We start from the raw sequence: 18,065 nt of genomic DNA on the forward strand, positions 1-18,065 counted from the left end.
AATAATTGAGCTGTCTGGAATTACCAACAATAGCCTTAATTTTTAATGTCACATCATGCTGTCATTCTGGGTTAACCCTCACAGTAGCAATGTGTCTCCTAACCATGATCAGGTTTGGTCATTTAACATCCTGGTAAAGTTCACGGTCCGCACTGAACACGAAGAACCTCCTCCTCTTTCACTCATCAATACAATCTGCTTTTTGTATAATCACGGTATTGCTTGGTTTAATGAGACTGGGGAGAGTGTGTATTGATCATATTAGAAACACAGGTTATCCACAGCAAGGTTTCCAAGTTGGTTTTAGACTGATTTCATTTGCAAAATTGCAAAAAAAAAAAAAAAAAAAAACATCCTTGACTGTCTGAATTTTAAAGTGGTCAATTAAAGTTTTTTTTTTTAATGAAATCCAGTTCCAGGTACCATCAAATATGTGCTTTATATCTATTTTTTCTTTCAACATTGGTTTATTTTTTTCATATCGATTATACAAATGGATAGAAAACATGCAGTATTTGTCCCAGCACCAGATTCACCCTGGGGACAGACAGCAGTACGCAAATTAAAATGTGGACACTGAGCACTCTTCTCTTATGAGCAATTATCAATCCAGCTGAGTACATTCTGTGCGGGGTTGTTGAAGATGCTGGATCCAGTCCAAGAGCGGTGGGCTACACCCTGATCACAGCGCCGACATCTTTTATGTGGACTGGCAGCCATTCACACATATACAAAATGAACTTGCCTTGGCATGTCGGTTGGCAGTTTTAGCTGTGATTGTAAACTGCAAAGTGACAAAGAGCACATTTCACACACAAAAGCCTACTGAAAGTGCTCGACATAATACCTCAAATAATTTAATGCACAGCCGGTAAAAAACTGAGCTTTTGGGAAATTACATGTCATTTTGATTTGCTGTGTTGTTGAATGAGACAAAGTAGCCTCTGTGTTGGAGGACTATCGCAGACAACCCAACCCATTTTTTGAGTCTTTTCAGTGGTAGTGAGCACAAATGCCTGTAAGAACTAGAAGTGAAGTTTTGCGTGCAATTTCTAGAAGCATAACTTTGCATGGCTGATCAAACATATGTACGGTTTCTAAGTTTTATACTTCTGTTCTATAGGCCAGATTACAGCAGAGAACTCTACAGATTTTTCCTTTTGGTTCAACTTCTGTTCCTGCTCTGTCTCCTTTTCCTTCTTCTCCCCCCTGCCCTCTTCGACCTTCCTTCTTCTTCCTGTCCCTTCCCCCACTGCAGCCTACCCCCACCCTCTTTTATCTCACTTGGGGTAGAAACACACCAAATGCAACGGGGCCATCAGGAACCGCCTACACCTCACACATTCGGCCTCCTTTTACCAGATCAATCACGCTGCCAATCCAAATTACTGCCGCTTTGACTATTGATTGCTCTTTATTTTCCCCAAAATGATGAATCTCTGCACAGAGTCTGACTGTTTACAATGAAACACTTAAACAGTAAACAGCAACAGGTACTTTCTGTGGTTGAGTGGTTAAGACGTTGGAATCCATTTGGGGTTTTTTTTCATGGTTTACTCACTGTGCTGCAGTGAGTGTTTACATGTCCTGCACACAGTGAGTGGCTGTGTGTGAAGACTGTGTGAGGAGATGGAGGGAGCTCAGCTTCACAGCTGCACACTTAGAGTAGACACAACTTTCTATCTTGAACAGAGAAAACTGCACATTGGGTGTGACTGTTTATGTAGAGGATGAAGCATGATAAGAGAGGGAATAGGAATCAGATTTAATCCTGCTGTTCTATTACAAGATTTTGTATGGCCGGTGTGCAGCTGTCTGCAGGAGGTGATTTGACTTTACTTTGTTTATGGCCTGATGGACTAAATTTCCATTTCATTTCAGTTTAACGATTTAACACAAACTATCTAATTGCAAATTTTTTTTTCTTTTTTTAATTAAATGCATGAACTATTTAGTACAAAAAAAGATAAATCTATAAAGGTGCTGTTGTTCTTGCTGGGATTCATGCTTCACTGTGTAGATTCTCAGCCATCCAGGTCATGGGGATCCAAATGCTTCAGTAAAAGCTTCCTCACTTCTGAAGAAACCTCTTGGATGAGACGCAAAATGTCCTCCAGAACCAAAAAAAGTCCAGTTGCCCACTCCTGAAGCACTTAGGATTAGCTGAAATGCTTATTTTCTTTTCCAGAAATGCACGAAAAGTGGGTTAATGCATAAGAAATACATAACAAATAAACATTAAAGTGCTCGACTATATAAAAAATGTTTAGAATATCCGACCAGAAAAATGATTATTTTAGTAAAATCTCTAGTGTAATGTAATTACTGTAACATATTTTCCGGCGGTGGGGGAGCACAGGCCAATCAAAAGCGGGTCCTGTAGGAAAACAAAGGCTGTGATTGGCTGAGACGCAGCAGCGGTTTCCAGGCGCCCTGAGCTCCGTCTGCGAGGGGGGGTCTCAGGATGGAGGGGCGCCTGGAAACCGGTGGAATCTGCTCGGAGTGAGGAGAGCGAGCCTCCGGACTCCCAGCCGCCCAGCATGTGAACCGACGCTCGGCGTGAAGCAAAGTCGAAAACCGTGGAAATAAGAACCTCTGGCGTTCTCAGTGCTCGTTGTTGTGCGCCAAAGTAGCAACGCTCAAGTGTTGAAGACGCTGGAAGAATTTCGAGCTGCATTTTTCCCAAGAAAACGGGACTTTTAAGTGGTATTTCCAGCGGCTCGGGAGTGAGAGTGGACTGCTTGGAGTCACTTACAAAGAGCATTAAGAAGTCATGACACGACGAACGTTTCTCTTGGATTTATCTTCATAAAAGACGAGAGAAAAGTCGACTAAAGCCGTTTTAACTTCAATTACTCGGACTGCAAGCTAAGTATCGGGACAATTACTGCACATTTTCTCGTGTTTTCAGTCGTTTTTAAGTTGCCCTACTTGGATCAAAGTTTTTCCTTCCCTCCCCCCTCCTCCTCAACTATGGCGGCGGCCAGGTTCACCACTGGCTCCGTGTTGCTGCGGATCATGTGGCTGCTGTGCGGGCTGTCTTTCTCACCCGCTTCTGCTCAGCATTACAACAGTGAAAGCGGGATATCTGTCCCAGAACACGGCTTTTGCCAGCCCATCTCCATCCCGCTCTGCACCGACATCGCCTACAACCAGACCATCATGCCGAACCTCCTGGGCCACACGAACCAGGAGGACGCCGGGCTGGAGGTGCACCAGTTCTACCCGCTGGTGAAGGTCCAGTGCTCCGCGGATCTCAAGTTCTTCCTGTGCTCCATGTACGCGCCGGTCTGTACCGTGCTGGAGCAGGCCATCCCCCCATGTCGGTCCCTGTGCGAGCGGGCACGGCAGGGATGTGAAGCCCTGATGAATAAATTCGGCTTCCAGTGGCCGGAGCGGCTCCGCTGCGAGGCTTTCCCCGTCCACGGAGCCGGCGAGATCTGCGTGGGCCAGAACACATCCGAACCAGGCAGCCCATCCTCCTCTTCGTCTCCCTATGCGCCCGAACCTGTGACCCTTCCCCCCAGCATTGTCAGGCCGAACCCACACCCGCCCCAACACAACCAGTACCACCAATTCTCCTGCCCGCTGCAGCTGGAGGTGCCCACCTATCTGGGTTACAGATTCATGGGAGTCAAAGACTGCGGGGCCCCTTGTGAGCCCACAAAGCCCACCGGGATCATGTACTTCAGGGAGGATGAGGTGAAATTCGGCCGGCTGTGGGTTGGCATCTGGTCCATCCTGTGCTGTGTGAGCACATTATTCACGGTGCTCACCTACTTAGTGGATATGCGGCGGTTCAGATACCCGGAGCGGCCCATCATCTTCCTGTCAGGCTGCTATTTTATGGTGGCTGTAGCCTACGCAGCGGGCTTTTTCCTGGAGGACAAAGTGGTTTGCGTGGATAAATTCAAGGTGGACGGCTACAGGACTGTAGCTCAGGGCACCAAGAAGGAGGGCTGCACCATCCTCTTCATGGTGCTCTACTTTTTTGGTATGGCCAGCTCCATCTGGTGGGTGATTTTGTCCCTGACTTGGTTCCTCTCTGCCGGGATGAAGTGGGGTCATGAGGCGATCGAAGCCAACTCTCAGTACTTCCACCTGGCTGCATGGGCTGTCCCGGCCATCAAAACCATCACCATCCTCGCCATGGGCCAGGTGGACGGAGACGTCCTGACCGGGGTGTGTTTCGTCGGGATCTTCAACGTGGACGCGCTCCGCGGCTTCGTCCTGGCCCCGCTGTTTGTCTACCTGTTCATCGGTACGTCCTTCCTCCTGGCCGGCTTCGTGTCCCTGTTCCGGATCCGCACCATCATGAAGCACGACGGCACCAAGACGGAGAAGCTGGAGAAGCTGATGGTTCGGATCGGCGTGTTCAGTGTGCTCTACACGGTACCGGCCACCATCGTGATCGCCTGCTACTTCTACGAGCAGGCCTTCAGGGAGCACTGGGAGCGGACCTGGCACATGCAGACCTGCAAGCGCTTCGCCGTCCCCTGCCCGGTCCACAACTTCGCCCCCATGACCCCGGACTTCACCGTGTTCATGATCAAATACCTGATGACCATGATCGTCGGGATTACCTCCGGGTTCTGGGTCTGGTCCGGGAAGACTCTTCAGTCATGGCGGAGGTTCTACAAGCGCCTTAGCAACGGTAACCATGGAGAGACAACGGTGTGAAGTTTGGAGGATTAAAAGGCACAGCGAGTTTTGGATACAGCAACCTGAAAATGAGGTCAAATAGCTTTCATTTTAGTACTTTCGGATGTATTTTTGGATTGGATTTTTTTGTGTGTTTCCAGGTTGTGGCAGCAGTTCGGGCTTTTAGACAAACTTTTATCTATATTCCATAAAATTTGGATAAATTTTCACTATATTTCTTTTTTTCCCCTTTTTTTGTCATCAATCCTGGCTTTTGCATCTTTGGATTACAAACTGGTGTAAATGGCCATACTGGTCCCTGGACTGTGATGCCAGACTGGTGAAATTACTTCTTAATATGAAACTCTCTGCATATTATCAATTATATCCTTTATATTACAATTTGAATGTACTTGCTGTCTACTCTTTTGAGAGTTTGTCAGTGGAAAACATAACAGCAAAGACTGATGTGTCAAACAGAGTGGGCTTCTGTCCACAATGCAGCAAAAAAGGTCAAAGGTTGGATCCCTGCAACAGCCACACCCTCTGACTGAATTCATTGATTAAGGGTACCTGGATTACACATTAGTTACTCTGCTTTTAGATAAAGACTGAAAAGCTTTAATACACGTGTTAGATTTTGCAGAGTACAATCTTGTCTGTTTCATTAGGAGGAATAATTCATCAACTCCGCCATTGTGTGCCGAGTGGCTACCCAGAAAGCAAAACTATTTCATTTTTGCAGTTATTTTTAAACTTCTCTTTTTAAAAAAATATTTCACTGATGAATATTTTCTCATGTATTGAATGTTCCCTCCGAAGTTGAATGAAGTTACGTATTGGTTTGCACAGTTATCCTAAGTGTTTAAAATGACTGATACACGGCAGATTGATCTGGATCTAACATTTACAGAGACCACACACACACACACACACACACACACACACACACACACACACACACACACACACACACACACACACACACACACACACACACACACACAACCTCCACTTCTCTGTAATTGAGACACAACAGCTCATTGTTTGTCTCCGTGTGTGGTCTCTCAACTGTTGGATTCCCCATCAAAAAGACTTTTTAAGCTTTTAAGAAACCCAAAGCACCATTTCAGTGATCCAGATTTAATCCACAGGAGTGCAAATGGTTGCTCTGGATTTTTAAAGTCATTTTATCCCGGATACAGATGACTCTTTACATCGTCGCATATATTCTGCTCAATGTTACTCAATTTGCCTTACTCCCTATTAATTTCACTTGAAGTGTTAGTAGTTTTCACAAGCAGACTGAACATGTTTAACTTTTTTTGCTTTAATTATTGTTTGAGTGTGTGGGCTGCCCTACGCAAGTTTGCAAACCACAGTGAAGCTGCATGTGTGCTCTCTGCTTCTGGAGACAGGATTCTTTGATGTTCTAGTTTGGGAAATGACAGGACAGAGGTCAAGGGTCACAACCATGTGGGAATATTTTTATGTGGAGAGTGCAGTGTAGACAGACTGTGCAGTGTTCAGCAACCATTGAGTGTTGTATCCTGGACAGAACCACCTCAGTATAGCAAGTTATAACAACAAAATGCCAGGTCATAGAAATATATATATTTTAAGTACATTTTATTATGGCAAAGGAGAACCAGCTAACTATGTGCTTTTATAATTGAAATAACACAATTCCAGGGTTGGGGATGTTCATTTACGTTCTGAAGTGGTTTTGAAAATTTTGTAGAAACATTTTGAAGTCAAGCGAGAGAACAATAAATTTAGAATTATAATAGTGCCAAATACATCATTGATGACAACAGCGTTAATAGTGTTTTAGCCCCAGTGGTAAGCCAGTGTTGCTTGCAGCTCACTGATTGTTTGAACTGAATTAGGAAGTCACAGTTCACGTCTCAGACTAAATAATGGAATCAGTTGCAGGTCCTGTGGGGAAACAAAAACATGTTTTTATTCTGACTGTGTCAGCTGCGAGGCAGCACATGATTGCCAGAAGGTTTTGTTTTTTGTCATATAGCACATTTTCTCTGCATACATCACATAGTAATAATGAATGGGAACACTGCAGCAGTGAGGGACAGCTCACAACATAATGACCTTATAGACTTGGCATTCTAGTTATTTTAGTTGCTGGAGCTGTTTCTCAAATCCACATAAGATTAATACTAAACATGTGTACTTTATACCAATCTTCATAGTATATTTTAAAGCAGTTTGTATATAAAACAATTCAAATTTCCCATGTGAATGTACTACATACCTCAAACGCTGGTTAGAACTTGTTTGTAGGACTGAGTTAGGAAACAGTTCAACACTAAACACCTACACTCATCCATTACAGTTTTACCTAACAGGGCACAGTAGCTCAGTGTTACTACCTTCAGACAGCTTATCTGCCAGTGTCAATGGTACCAGACTGACTTGTTTGTGTTGTACTCTTTTCAGAAGGACTATGAGGGTTTGTGTGTGTATTTGTATCAGAAGATATGCAAACCACCAAGTAAACACAAACTCTGATTTCTATTGTATTTATGGGGGATACTCATTTTTTTGTCTTTTGTACTTGTCTTTTTATTTTTTAATGAGATAAGCCTGTTCTATGTGTACAGTTTGAATAAAAGTGTTAAAGTTTGTAATGTGTTGAACCCTGTGATTTGTGGATAGAGTTTAGCCTGAGGAGACAGCAGTCGACTTAACAATCTCAGTAGACGTTATTCTTGAGTTCAGGCTGCTTTGTCAACATGGGTTTGGTATTTATTGTTAAACAAATGCCAGCAGTACATTAAGAAGGAGTTTGCCTGCATGTCACACTTCAGATATAGCCTTTTATGATCACCCAAACCAAGTAGGGCCTTTATTACATTCACTTTCCAGTTAAACATTAAAGCATGACAGTAAAAATATTTTTAATTCATGGGCATGACTTTATGGACATGGTGAACATTTGGGAGACAAGTAAACATAGTCCCCAACCTAGAGGACACCTCCAGAAGTCCTGTTTCCATGGTCAGAGCTGTTCAGATGGCGCAAGAGGAACCTACACAATATCAAGTAGGTGGTTTTGTTGTGGCTGATTGATGCACTTTGATAGTAATTCGACACTTTTCATTGCCTGTACTTGTTTTTGTAATTTTAAATGCAACACAGGGAAGTTTTCTGCTTTAATCACACAAAAGCAAAGTATTCTGGGCTGATGTGAATATGGCCAAATTGTCTAACTTCTCAAACTGCCCACATTCTCAGTTAGAGAAGCATAGCTTTCTGACAAAACCTGTGTAGCTGTTGTTCTCCTGCCAAACATCTGGTATGGATCTCTAACCTCTGCAAGTGAAATACTGAAATGCTTAAGAATGAGAGATCTCTGCTAGTGTTGGTAATTGAATTATACTGAAGCAGAAGATCACTAATCTATTGAGATAGCAGCACCTCATGAAACATGCATTATGGGAGATTACCCACCACACACTGTTAATACTAATTAGCATAAATGCTAATACTCCGCTCCACAGTAGGCCACATATAGATACTTTGGCCTCCGTTAATGATCCAGGCTTGTGTATTCAAAATGCCACAGCGCCACTGGCTGCTGTAAGTAAGTACTGCAGGGATTTACTCTAAGACTGGATTTACCTTCTGGATGAGCCGTTCCCCAAAAACCCAGCAGGCAGATCAGTGGCGTTCCTTTTAAGGATGAAAATACTCAGACTTTACACTGTCTGGTGTGATACCGACATCTGGTGGCCACAGCTACTTCATGCAGTCTACATGTAAGCAACCTGCTGGTACATTAGATCATACTAACTGCATGGATCAGTCTGTCACATTCATGTCCACTAGTGTTCGGGGTCACTTAGAAATGTCCTTATTTCTGAAAGAGAAGCAGTTTTATTTCAATGAAGATAACATTAAATTAATCAGAAATACAGTTTAGACATTGTTAATGTGGTAAATGACTATTCTAGCTGGAAATGGCTGATTTTTAATGGAATATCTCCATAGGGATACAGAGGCCCATTTCCAGCAACCATCACTCCTATGTTCTTTCTAGTGGTACATTGTGTTAGCTAATGGTGTTGAAAGGCTAACTGATGATTAGCAAACCCTTGTACAGTTATGTTAGCACATAAATAAAAGTGTGAGTTTTCATGGAAAACATGAAATTGCCTGGGTGCCCCCAAGCTTTTGAACAGTAGTATATATTAGTTTTCTTCATTATTTGGACACATTGTTAAGAGCGAAATGTTCAGTCTTTGGACTAGACAACTCTACAAACCTGGATTTACATTCATTTTGGAAAAAGAAAATAATGTAGGCCTTTAAAAAGCTTCTCACACAAGACAACAGCATACATGTTAAAACACAGAGCAAATTAATGAAAAGGTAAATGCTTTGAGAGTTTTGACTACTTCATCATTTGCAGCTTTTGACCAGAACGGAAAGTAGAGCATCAGCGCAGTGGAGAAAAACTATAAAGGCAGAAGGCCACAGCTAGAAGTAGATACAAAACCAAACCCTCTTTTCTCAAGGTTTTATGAACCATGCATCTCTAAAACACTTTTGCTAAGAGGAACTAAAGTCTGGTCATTTCAAAGGGATGGCAAAAATGTTGATTAACATAGTGGATGGTACTATCCTGCTGTCAGTATTCTTCTTACTTTGCTTTGTATCGTGGACATGATTTTGGTACGTTTTTAGAAGTATGATGCGAGCCAGCTTTAAACTCAATGACATTAAAAGCTTTCCCCATCACAGCTGGATTCAGAGTTAGCATTATTCTGAATTTAAAAATGATTTGGCCAGCTTAGATAAGTGTTAAAGCTGCAGCACAGACTGCTGCAGCAACCAACACATAGTCCTGTACTATTTGTCATTGGAAGTCAATTTTTTGACAGCTGCTTGATCCAGTCTGGACATTAAAATGACAGAGCATTGCAATAGAAATGCTACATACAGTTAAACAGTAGCAGTGCCTATAGATCAAAGGCACCCTGTGGAGTTTTGGTGCAGTTTTTAGGTTTGTTTGTGAATATTTATTAAAAACTCTAGCACTATGAGAGGAGAAGACATCTTGAAAATGAAAAGTACTGAGCAGTGAAACAAAACTTTAGTTACTCTTAGCAGCTTTTCAGTTGAGAAATTAAACTAATGATTTATTGTAAATGCAATATTTCTTCTTCTCTTTATTCTTATTCTTATTCTTATCATACATATTTGGAACTTTGCACTACAAGGAATGTTAATTCATTCATTCATAGTGGTATGTGTTTGGCTGTAATATGTTGTTTTGCTCAGCAGGTGCCAGAATAACACCAGTAGCTTCACAGCAGTAAATCATAAACCAGCACTTGCTCAATACTAATGCAGTTCATGACATTTTCTGTGGCTTCATTAATACATAACTAAATAAATACACACATTACAAAAACTACTTGTCTAATGATAAAACATGACGTGTGCAGATTTCTAAATTCTTTTTGTCTGTAACCAGTAAATTACACCCCGTGTTACCAAAACAAAAAGCTCTAAAACAGACTCGGTTGACATCGGTTGACAAATGAGAATATACACAGATAAAATTACATAGACTTTATCTGGTATGTGAGCCACTTCTAACTTGGAGCCAATGAAGTGAAAAACACAGCCAGCAAACATGTTCAACACTGAGACGATCTGAGGCGCACAAGTGGTGATGGCTTTTTGCTTGTTTTCTTTAGGCGTATTCAGACAAACTGCCAGAATCTTCATGTAGGAGGCGGAAATGAAACCGAACGGGGCTACAAACGTACACAAAGACAAAAAATATATCAGATATGTAGCTATGTAGTGAAACTGAACGTGCCAGTTTAATTACTAAGTGGTGATCACAGAACACTTTGTCAATGATGATTCTGCAAAATTTCAAACCAATGATGAATGAAAACAAGAATATAAAGTTTGCAAATGAATACATCCACACAAGCAGAATGATCCCCAACACCTTCCTTGTGTTCATGATGACATTGTAGTGTAAAGGGTGGCAGACAGAGATGTATCTGTCATAGGCCATGGCCGCTAAACTGCAAAACTCAACAGAGGCACATGTGTAGATGCAACACATTTGCAAGAAACACCACGGCAGGGTCACTTCATGGCTGTCTGAAGGGATTTGTGAGAGCAGAAGAGGATACAGTGATGTGCTGCCACCTATCTCGTTCACAAATAAGTTACACAGCAGTATGTACATGGGCTCATGCAGCTTTCTGTCCACATATATGACCAAAATAATAAACATGGCCACACAAATAGAGAGATACCATGACAGCATAATGCTAAAATAGAGGTATTTTAACTTTCCAATGTTACCATAGGCAGCCAGCACAAAAGATACATCCCCCCCCAGGGCCCTGACAATTTTTAAAAAACACTTAAACATCCTGTCTTTCAGTCCCTATTTTAGGTCAAGCTTGCAACAAAACTGTCTTTCAGGTGGAATGTTTGAAAAAACCTTAGAAATTAGTAATTTTCAATCACAAACCTGAATTCTTTGTTTTCATAGTCATTAATATATTCATATTTAGGGAAGATCTCGCCAGAGTCACAAAAGATATGTTTTCACAGCTCAGTTTGTATAAAGAGTAAACCGAATCTCTTGAAAATAGTGCCCCTTTGAAGTACTACACTTTCTAATTCTGTCATTTCAGTACAAAATATGCAAAAACTTTACAAAAACATATGTGTCAATTATTCTGCAGCCTATTTGAATCTAATTATAAGCATTTTAGAGTGAAATAGAATTTGAATTTTTTTTTAACTTACTACATTATACACAGTATAGTATATAGAAAGGATATTAAAATAAAGGTAAGTAAAGTAAAACATTAGTCTTAATTCAGCATTGTGTTTTTATGGGACACAAACACTTTAATGAAAATTAAACTTGGCTACACAGTGGATGGAACACACGTCCTATGAGACAGCCTGATCCGTTCAGTTCATACACAAGTGATTTCCATGTTACTGACAACAAAAGATAACATAAAAGTTTGCTGATGCAGCTTCCATCTATTGTGATGCAATGCTACAGAAATACAAGTAAACATGATGATTAAGTCTCAGGGTCATTAGTCCACCTGGTCTCGTATCCCCAGGACATCAATTTATGGTGGCTGTTGTGCTCAGGGACCAGCGATCTCCATGCAGATGCAACTGTTTGCAAACTCCCTCTTCAGTGCAAGGCAACCACTGGTGTTAGATCCAAAGGAAAATGTTTTCAGTGGACCTTTGACATTGTACATTTAGACTCTTATTGAAATACAAATTACTGACTAAAAGCAGTTCTGTTCCTCATCTGCCTGTTTAGACCCGCTTTTGTCACCAAAACTACTATATACTATACGGTAGTTTCAGTGACTAAGTTACAAATGAGTTTATTATACTGCAGTTGCCACCACCATGAGATTCAGCCGAAGCAAAAATAAATTTACGATTAAAACTCAGCTTTTGTGAACTTTGATGAACATATTTGTGTTACTGACTCAGAGTAAAACCCTGCCAGACTGCTACACTTCAGGGAATTGCAAGAACTATAAGAGCATCTATAATGAAGTAAGCAGTGGTCCAATATAATGTTACCCCACTCTGTGTAAACTGGGCCACAAGGTGAAGCAATGTTTGGTTTTTGCTGATAAAGCACCTTTGAACACACAGTTGACTCAAACTCAAAAGGCCCAAATTTAAGAGAAAAATATATGTTTAAGTAAATCAACAACAGACCGTCATGCAGTGGGATTATGCATCAACTTGACTCATGTAATGTACTACATGTGAAGGTACTACGTGACATCTGAAGAGTTTAGTGACAATATGTGGCAAAGTTCTCACATTATCATGCTGGCAAACTCTTACAGGGCCGTTACGGTATACCAACCATAATACTCAAAGCCAGTGATGTGGTAGTTTCTGCTACAGTAGGCTGCTGTGCATTTGCGGTGTTTGTAGTTATACGCTAAATAGCTGTCAGTCATCAGGCATTGACGGTCTACCTATATTCCCTTTATGCAACAGACAGCAGTGCAGCACTGTTGTCCTCCTTCCAGACTAGTGATTCTTCCAGCAGGAAGCAGACCCCATCTGTGTAACATGGCTGCTAAACCCACCTTCAACATGTTTAGGATCTGTGTACGAGCTTTGTTTCCAACAGATAAATAAAAGAAGCCTCTTAAAGTTTTTTGTTAAGGTTTCACTCAGTAGCTCAGGTGCAGGAAATGAGAGAGAGGCAAGCAGAATGCAGCAACAAGAGTTTATTCACAATACAATAATGCACAAGAACTACAAATCCCTACTGTACACAAAAACCGGAAGAGTAACCGGAACTACTAGGGAACAAAAACCAAAGATCTATAGCACCTCTAATGGCAGGAGGACTAAACAAAAACTTCAACTGACTGAAGCTGACCCACGGCAGGTATAACCTGAACAGGAGAACTCAGATACTCTAACTAAAATCGTCAATACTAGAATCTGCAAGAACTAAGAACATACTCAATCGAGAGAGCTAAAAAGGCTCATGACGTACTTTGTACGAATCAGAATAAACTATAAGCCAAGGAATTTGTCTATAAGCAAGGTGACAAGGACTATGACTAACTTGACTAGAAACTCTAAACACTATATACAAGCAACTCTGATCTCAAATGCAAAACCTATAACTGAAGTAACTAAGGAAAGCTAAGAACTCAAAAATGTAAGGCAAACCACAAAAAACTAAAAACTAATAATCTGACCGATCAGCTCGGACTGATGCACAGCCAGCAACTAGGAAGAATGGGGGCTGAGGCTCAAAAAGTGGAAGCTGTGGCTTGGAGATGGGTTAGCAGACAGCGATGGCTGGTGGAGGCCGAGATCGGGGCTTATCCAAAGATGACGGAGGGGGAGTTGGAGGAGAGCCAGGTGGCTGACTGAACAAGAAGATAACCGGCTGGCTGGTGAGCAGGTGAATCCAGAAATCCCAGAGGCAGATGATCACACAAGGGAGAGGCAGTCCAGGCTGAGAGGAGAAGAGCCAAAACCACAATTACTAGAGTTCACCAGAATAACCAAAGGTCAGCACTGACTAGTTGCATCAACGATCCAGTGAAGAATGAAGAGAAGAGTCTGGTTATATAGTGGAGAAGTTGAAGCTGATTGGATATGCAGTGTCTGCTCCCACTTCAGCTGATTACTCTGATGAGGATTTCCTACACCTGCCGCTGCTGTCTCAGCGCCACACATTCCTAAAAAGGAAACACAACAAAGGGGGGTAGGGGCACTACCCAGAACCTGCAGAGGCAGGCCTGACATTTTTACTCTTCAAGCAGAGTGGAAATGTGGTTCATGTCCTGATATTGGTGAGTATTCCTGTTGAAGGTTACTTGGCATTAAGCTGGCTCAACCAATTACCCTTTAGTGTCTAATAGACTTCTAAAAATTCATGAATGTCAGACATTGACACCATAAGAATGGGAAGTTTGCCTTGCTCTGTGTGCTTTACGTTGTGGAAGGACATGTGTTACACAAACCACGATCTTTTCCTCATTCCAAGCAATTAATTTTAATGCCTAAACCGAACTTAACAGTGAGTGAAAACAGATTAAACATCGACTGAAAATAGAACTTAGGCCACAAAATAAAACAAAACTAAGTAACATAATAAAGTTCTGACACAGGACGCAAACCTCAGTCTACTGGGTGAAGTCCTGTGACCTTGTGGACGTGCACAGTGACAGCTGCAGGCACAATGGAAGTGTAGTTATTGTTATTATACTACACTCGTGTGCAAATGTGCCAAATCTACTGGGTCAAAAATATACATACAACAACTTGAATGATCAATTTTAGTGATGCAGAAAGTTGCGTTCAGATCAAATTTTCTTGGCATGACCTATTAACAACTTGTGAGTGATTATGATTGACTAAAGCTGATGACTCTTGTGAGCCAGTTTAAACAGGACCCATTTTATACACTCATTAGACTCAGCCACAAACACTACAGCGGGAAAGTCTGAAGAGCTGAGTATGGATTTGAAGAAGCAAATCATTGACGTGAATAAGTCAGGAAAGTCATTTGGAGCAATTTCAAAGCAGGTACAGATCCCCAAAGTAAAGTTAGTAAGTATAAAGTGCATTTCACGGTTGCGTTACTGACGATCAGGAAGAAAACACAAACCATCACCTGCTGCTGAGAGACAATTGGTCAGAATAGTCAAGAGCCAACCAAGAATCACCAAAAAGCAGGTCTGCAGTGAATTAGAAGCTGCTAGAACTCAGTTGTCAGTGTTCAATCAAGTATGTTTTACATCAACATGAGCTGAGAGGCTGCTGTGCATGAAAGAAGCTTTTCATGTAGAGGCAGCTACTTAAAGCTTGACTTAAGTTTGCTTCCTCAGAGGCAGCTCTGAGAAAAGAGGTTGTACCAGAATCTAATTTTTAGCATTTGTTCATTTATACGTGTGTCCTTTCACTTTTACAAATGTTGTTGATATTCATACTGTTCCTAACACACAGGATGGATTGTTAGAGAGTTAAAACTCCCTGAAGACTATTGCTATTTATTTAATAGTTAAAAAAAAACAAAAAACAGACAAGGTGGAAACTTTCTCTGTCTTTAGCACATGTAAAATTAAATTGGTTTTTTTCCCCATAAAAGTCAAAACATTTGATTTCAGCCCAGGTGGTAGCAGCCTTACAGATGGTCTTTGTCCAGATTTGACAGCTAAAGTTGTAAAGTTCCCAATCTTAGATGAAGAAAAAACTCTTTAAGCTTAGAAAGTGTAAAAGCAAATCTTTCAATAACCACTGTCTATGCGACTAGCTGATTCATCTAAATATCTTAAGTTTATTGAACTTATCTTCTCAGTTTCAGCCAGTTCAATTCTGCTAGTTTTACAGTTTCACATTTCATAAGGTGACTTTGAACTCATCAGTAAATCAAAGTGCAGGCAATTCAAATTTTTAAGCCAGCAGAATAACTTATGTCTAGGTTGAATGAACTTAAAATGATTTACAGAGTAGGATTCCACCCTTAATGCATGTTTATCAAAACAATTTGACTAACAACATTTTCATATTTGCCAACATGAATTCTGATAAAAAATTTCCTTCAGTACTTCAGGAGGTATGATTATAATCACTTACATTTGTAGTCACCTTTTGCCTCATCAATAATTGCCATCAAAATGCAAAAATCCAGTTTTTACCACTTCTATTTTTTAAAACAAACTATTGGACTGTCAGCCAATGGCATGCCTGCGATAGAGAAGAGGGAGTATCCGCTAAGATCCAACCTTAAACTCTTAAATCACAACAAGAAGTGTGCACTTACTGGTCGACATTCGAGTGAAAGAAGTTTCAGGTTTGTGTTTGTAAGGCGTCCTGCGTCCTGAATGAATAATATATCGAACACAGCTCTCTTTTCTCTGTCTGGCTTCAGCGCAACAGTCAACTACAGAGTCACACTTTTCTCTGTCACTTTACTATGCTATTTTCTGATTGTCATGGTAAATATGTCTCTCATTTTAACCATAATACTGGATCAGAACTTACACAAGCCCATGTACATATTTTTGTGTTTTTTGTGCATCAATGCAATTTATGGAACTGTAGGCTTTTACCCCAAATTTCTCTTTGATCTGCTGTCTGATATTCATGTAATATCATATGTGGGATGCTTCTTGCAGGTTTTTATCATATATTCTAACATCAAAGTTGATTACTCCATTCTTGTGCTAATGGCTTATGACAGATTTGTGGCTATATGTAAACCGTTGGAGTATCACTCTGTCATGTCTGTGCGAAGAACCACTGTGTTAATTTGTCTGTGCTGGTTTATTCCTTTCTGCTTTGATGTTCTTATTGTGACCTTGACGTCAGCACTGACGTTATGTGGCAACCGAATACAAAAGCTTTACTGTGAGAACTGGTCAATTGTTAAACTCGCTTGTGGTTCTACAAAAGCGAACGATATAGTCGGATTGATTATCATTTCCTTTTATTGCTGTCATGCTCTCTGCATTGCATGCTCATACGTGCAGCTTGTGAAGGCAGCTTTAAGATCTAAAGAGGGCAGGAGAAAGTTCGCACAGACATGTGTGCCGCATTTATTTTGTCTCCTTAATGTCACGATTGCTTTGCTTTTTGATGTCATGTATTCTAGGTATGGAACAGCATCTATGTCACAGAATTTAAAGAACTTCATGGCAATACAGTTTCTGGTAATTCCACCTCTCATAAACCCTATTATTTATGGAGTAATCCTGACTAAAATTCGACACCGAATGATATATTTATGTAGGACGGCGTTCCAAAGATTGAAATTATAAAGCAAAGTTTGACACCTGTAACTCTTCTAATGTGTGTGAACATTACACTTTATAAATGATGGAAAAAAGGAGAAATGTTCTGATGTGGCCTCAGTTTTGTCAATTTCAACAACAGGAAAAAGAAAATACCTATTTAGATGTTTGAACCTTTATACTTTGGATGAAAAGAACCTCTAATGTTGTGAGAATTGGAAACTTGTAAGCTGTTCCATAGTTAAATAAGAAGGATTTATATTGTTGCATCTGTCAATATATTGTTATATTCTTGACACAATTTTTTCACAGGCTCCCCGTATGTGTAGTTCATTAAACAAAAGCAAAGACTGGGGAGTATTTAATGTTTTGTACTTTATGTATGGATCAACATCTGTGCCACAGAATGTAAAGACTGTAATGACCACACAGTTACTCCTAATCACACCTATTCTAAACCCTGATATTTATGGAGTGATCCTTACTAAAAGCTGAAACAAAATCATATATTTGTGTATGATTCCATTGTAAAGAATCAAATTAAAACCACCCTAATATGTGTGATGTGACAGCCCCTAAAAGACTGATGTTGCTGTGTTTGTCAGTATACGTGTAGCTCATAAAATGAAAGCAGTGAATAAATCTCTCTCTCTCTTTCTCATGACAAATAAGAAATAAGAATTTTATGTGACGTACAAATGGAAAGTGAGAGAACACTGTCATTACTTCAATAATTTCAGTTATGTTTAAAATGGCATTTTATTGGTATAATCAGTGCACCAAATAAAATTTGAAGACAAAACAATACCACAGTATTCACATGTGATGATTCTGAATGTTGTCGTGCTGTCAGATTGCATCATACATGATGAATAAAACATGTTGCTTCGGTAAACCTTTCACGGTTTTCTGTCAACATTCTGTACACAACTAAAAAGCAGAATATTCATCCGCCAGGGCAACATAATCCTCCAAATCTTGCAATATTTGAAAAACATTCTAACTTAAAAAAGCAATCTACAAGATTTTCTTTTTAATTAAAGTCACTATGTATCACTGATTAAAGTATTGCATCACTTATCTGCAATACTATGAAGTGAGTGT

At 40.5% G+C, this 18,065-nt stretch overlaps 2 protein-coding genes across 2 annotated transcripts; both read left to right on the forward strand.

Moving 5' to 3' along the window:
* Window positions 1-2,497: 2,497 nt before the first annotated feature.
* On the forward strand, window positions 2,498-7,289 carry LOC111584967 (frizzled-7-A-like). Its single transcript, XM_023294335.3, has one exon. The coding sequence runs from the start codon at window positions 2,974-2,976 to the stop codon at window positions 4,678-4,680; it is 1,707 nt and encodes a 568-aa protein (XP_023150103.1). The 5' UTR covers window positions 2,498-2,973; the 3' UTR covers window positions 4,681-7,289.
* An 8,732-nt stretch (window positions 7,290-16,021) lies between these two features.
* On the forward strand, window positions 16,022-17,710 carry LOC111584969 (olfactory receptor 6N1-like). Its single transcript, XM_035940998.2, has one exon. The coding sequence runs from the start codon at window positions 16,053-16,055 to the stop codon at window positions 16,986-16,988; it is 936 nt and encodes a 311-aa protein (XP_035796891.1). The 5' UTR covers window positions 16,022-16,052; the 3' UTR covers window positions 16,989-17,710.
* The last annotated feature ends 355 nt before the right edge of the window (window positions 17,711-18,065 follow it).

This window comes from Amphiprion ocellaris, chromosome 11, assembly GCF_022539595.1.
Source record: "Amphiprion ocellaris isolate individual 3 ecotype Okinawa chromosome 11, ASM2253959v1, whole genome shotgun sequence".
In the NCBI taxonomy this organism is placed as follows: Eukaryota; Metazoa; Chordata; class Actinopteri; family Pomacentridae; genus Amphiprion; species Amphiprion ocellaris.

What these genes read in the sequence shown, in the direction of transcription:
- LOC111584969 (XM_035940998.2), top strand. Translation starts at nt 16,053, where the DNA reads ATGAATAATATATCGAACACAGCTCTCTTTTCTCTGTCTGGCTTCAGC.
- LOC111584967 (XM_023294335.3), top strand. Translation starts at nt 2,974, where the DNA reads ATGGCGGCGGCCAGGTTCACCACTGGCTCCGTGTTGCTGCGGATCATG.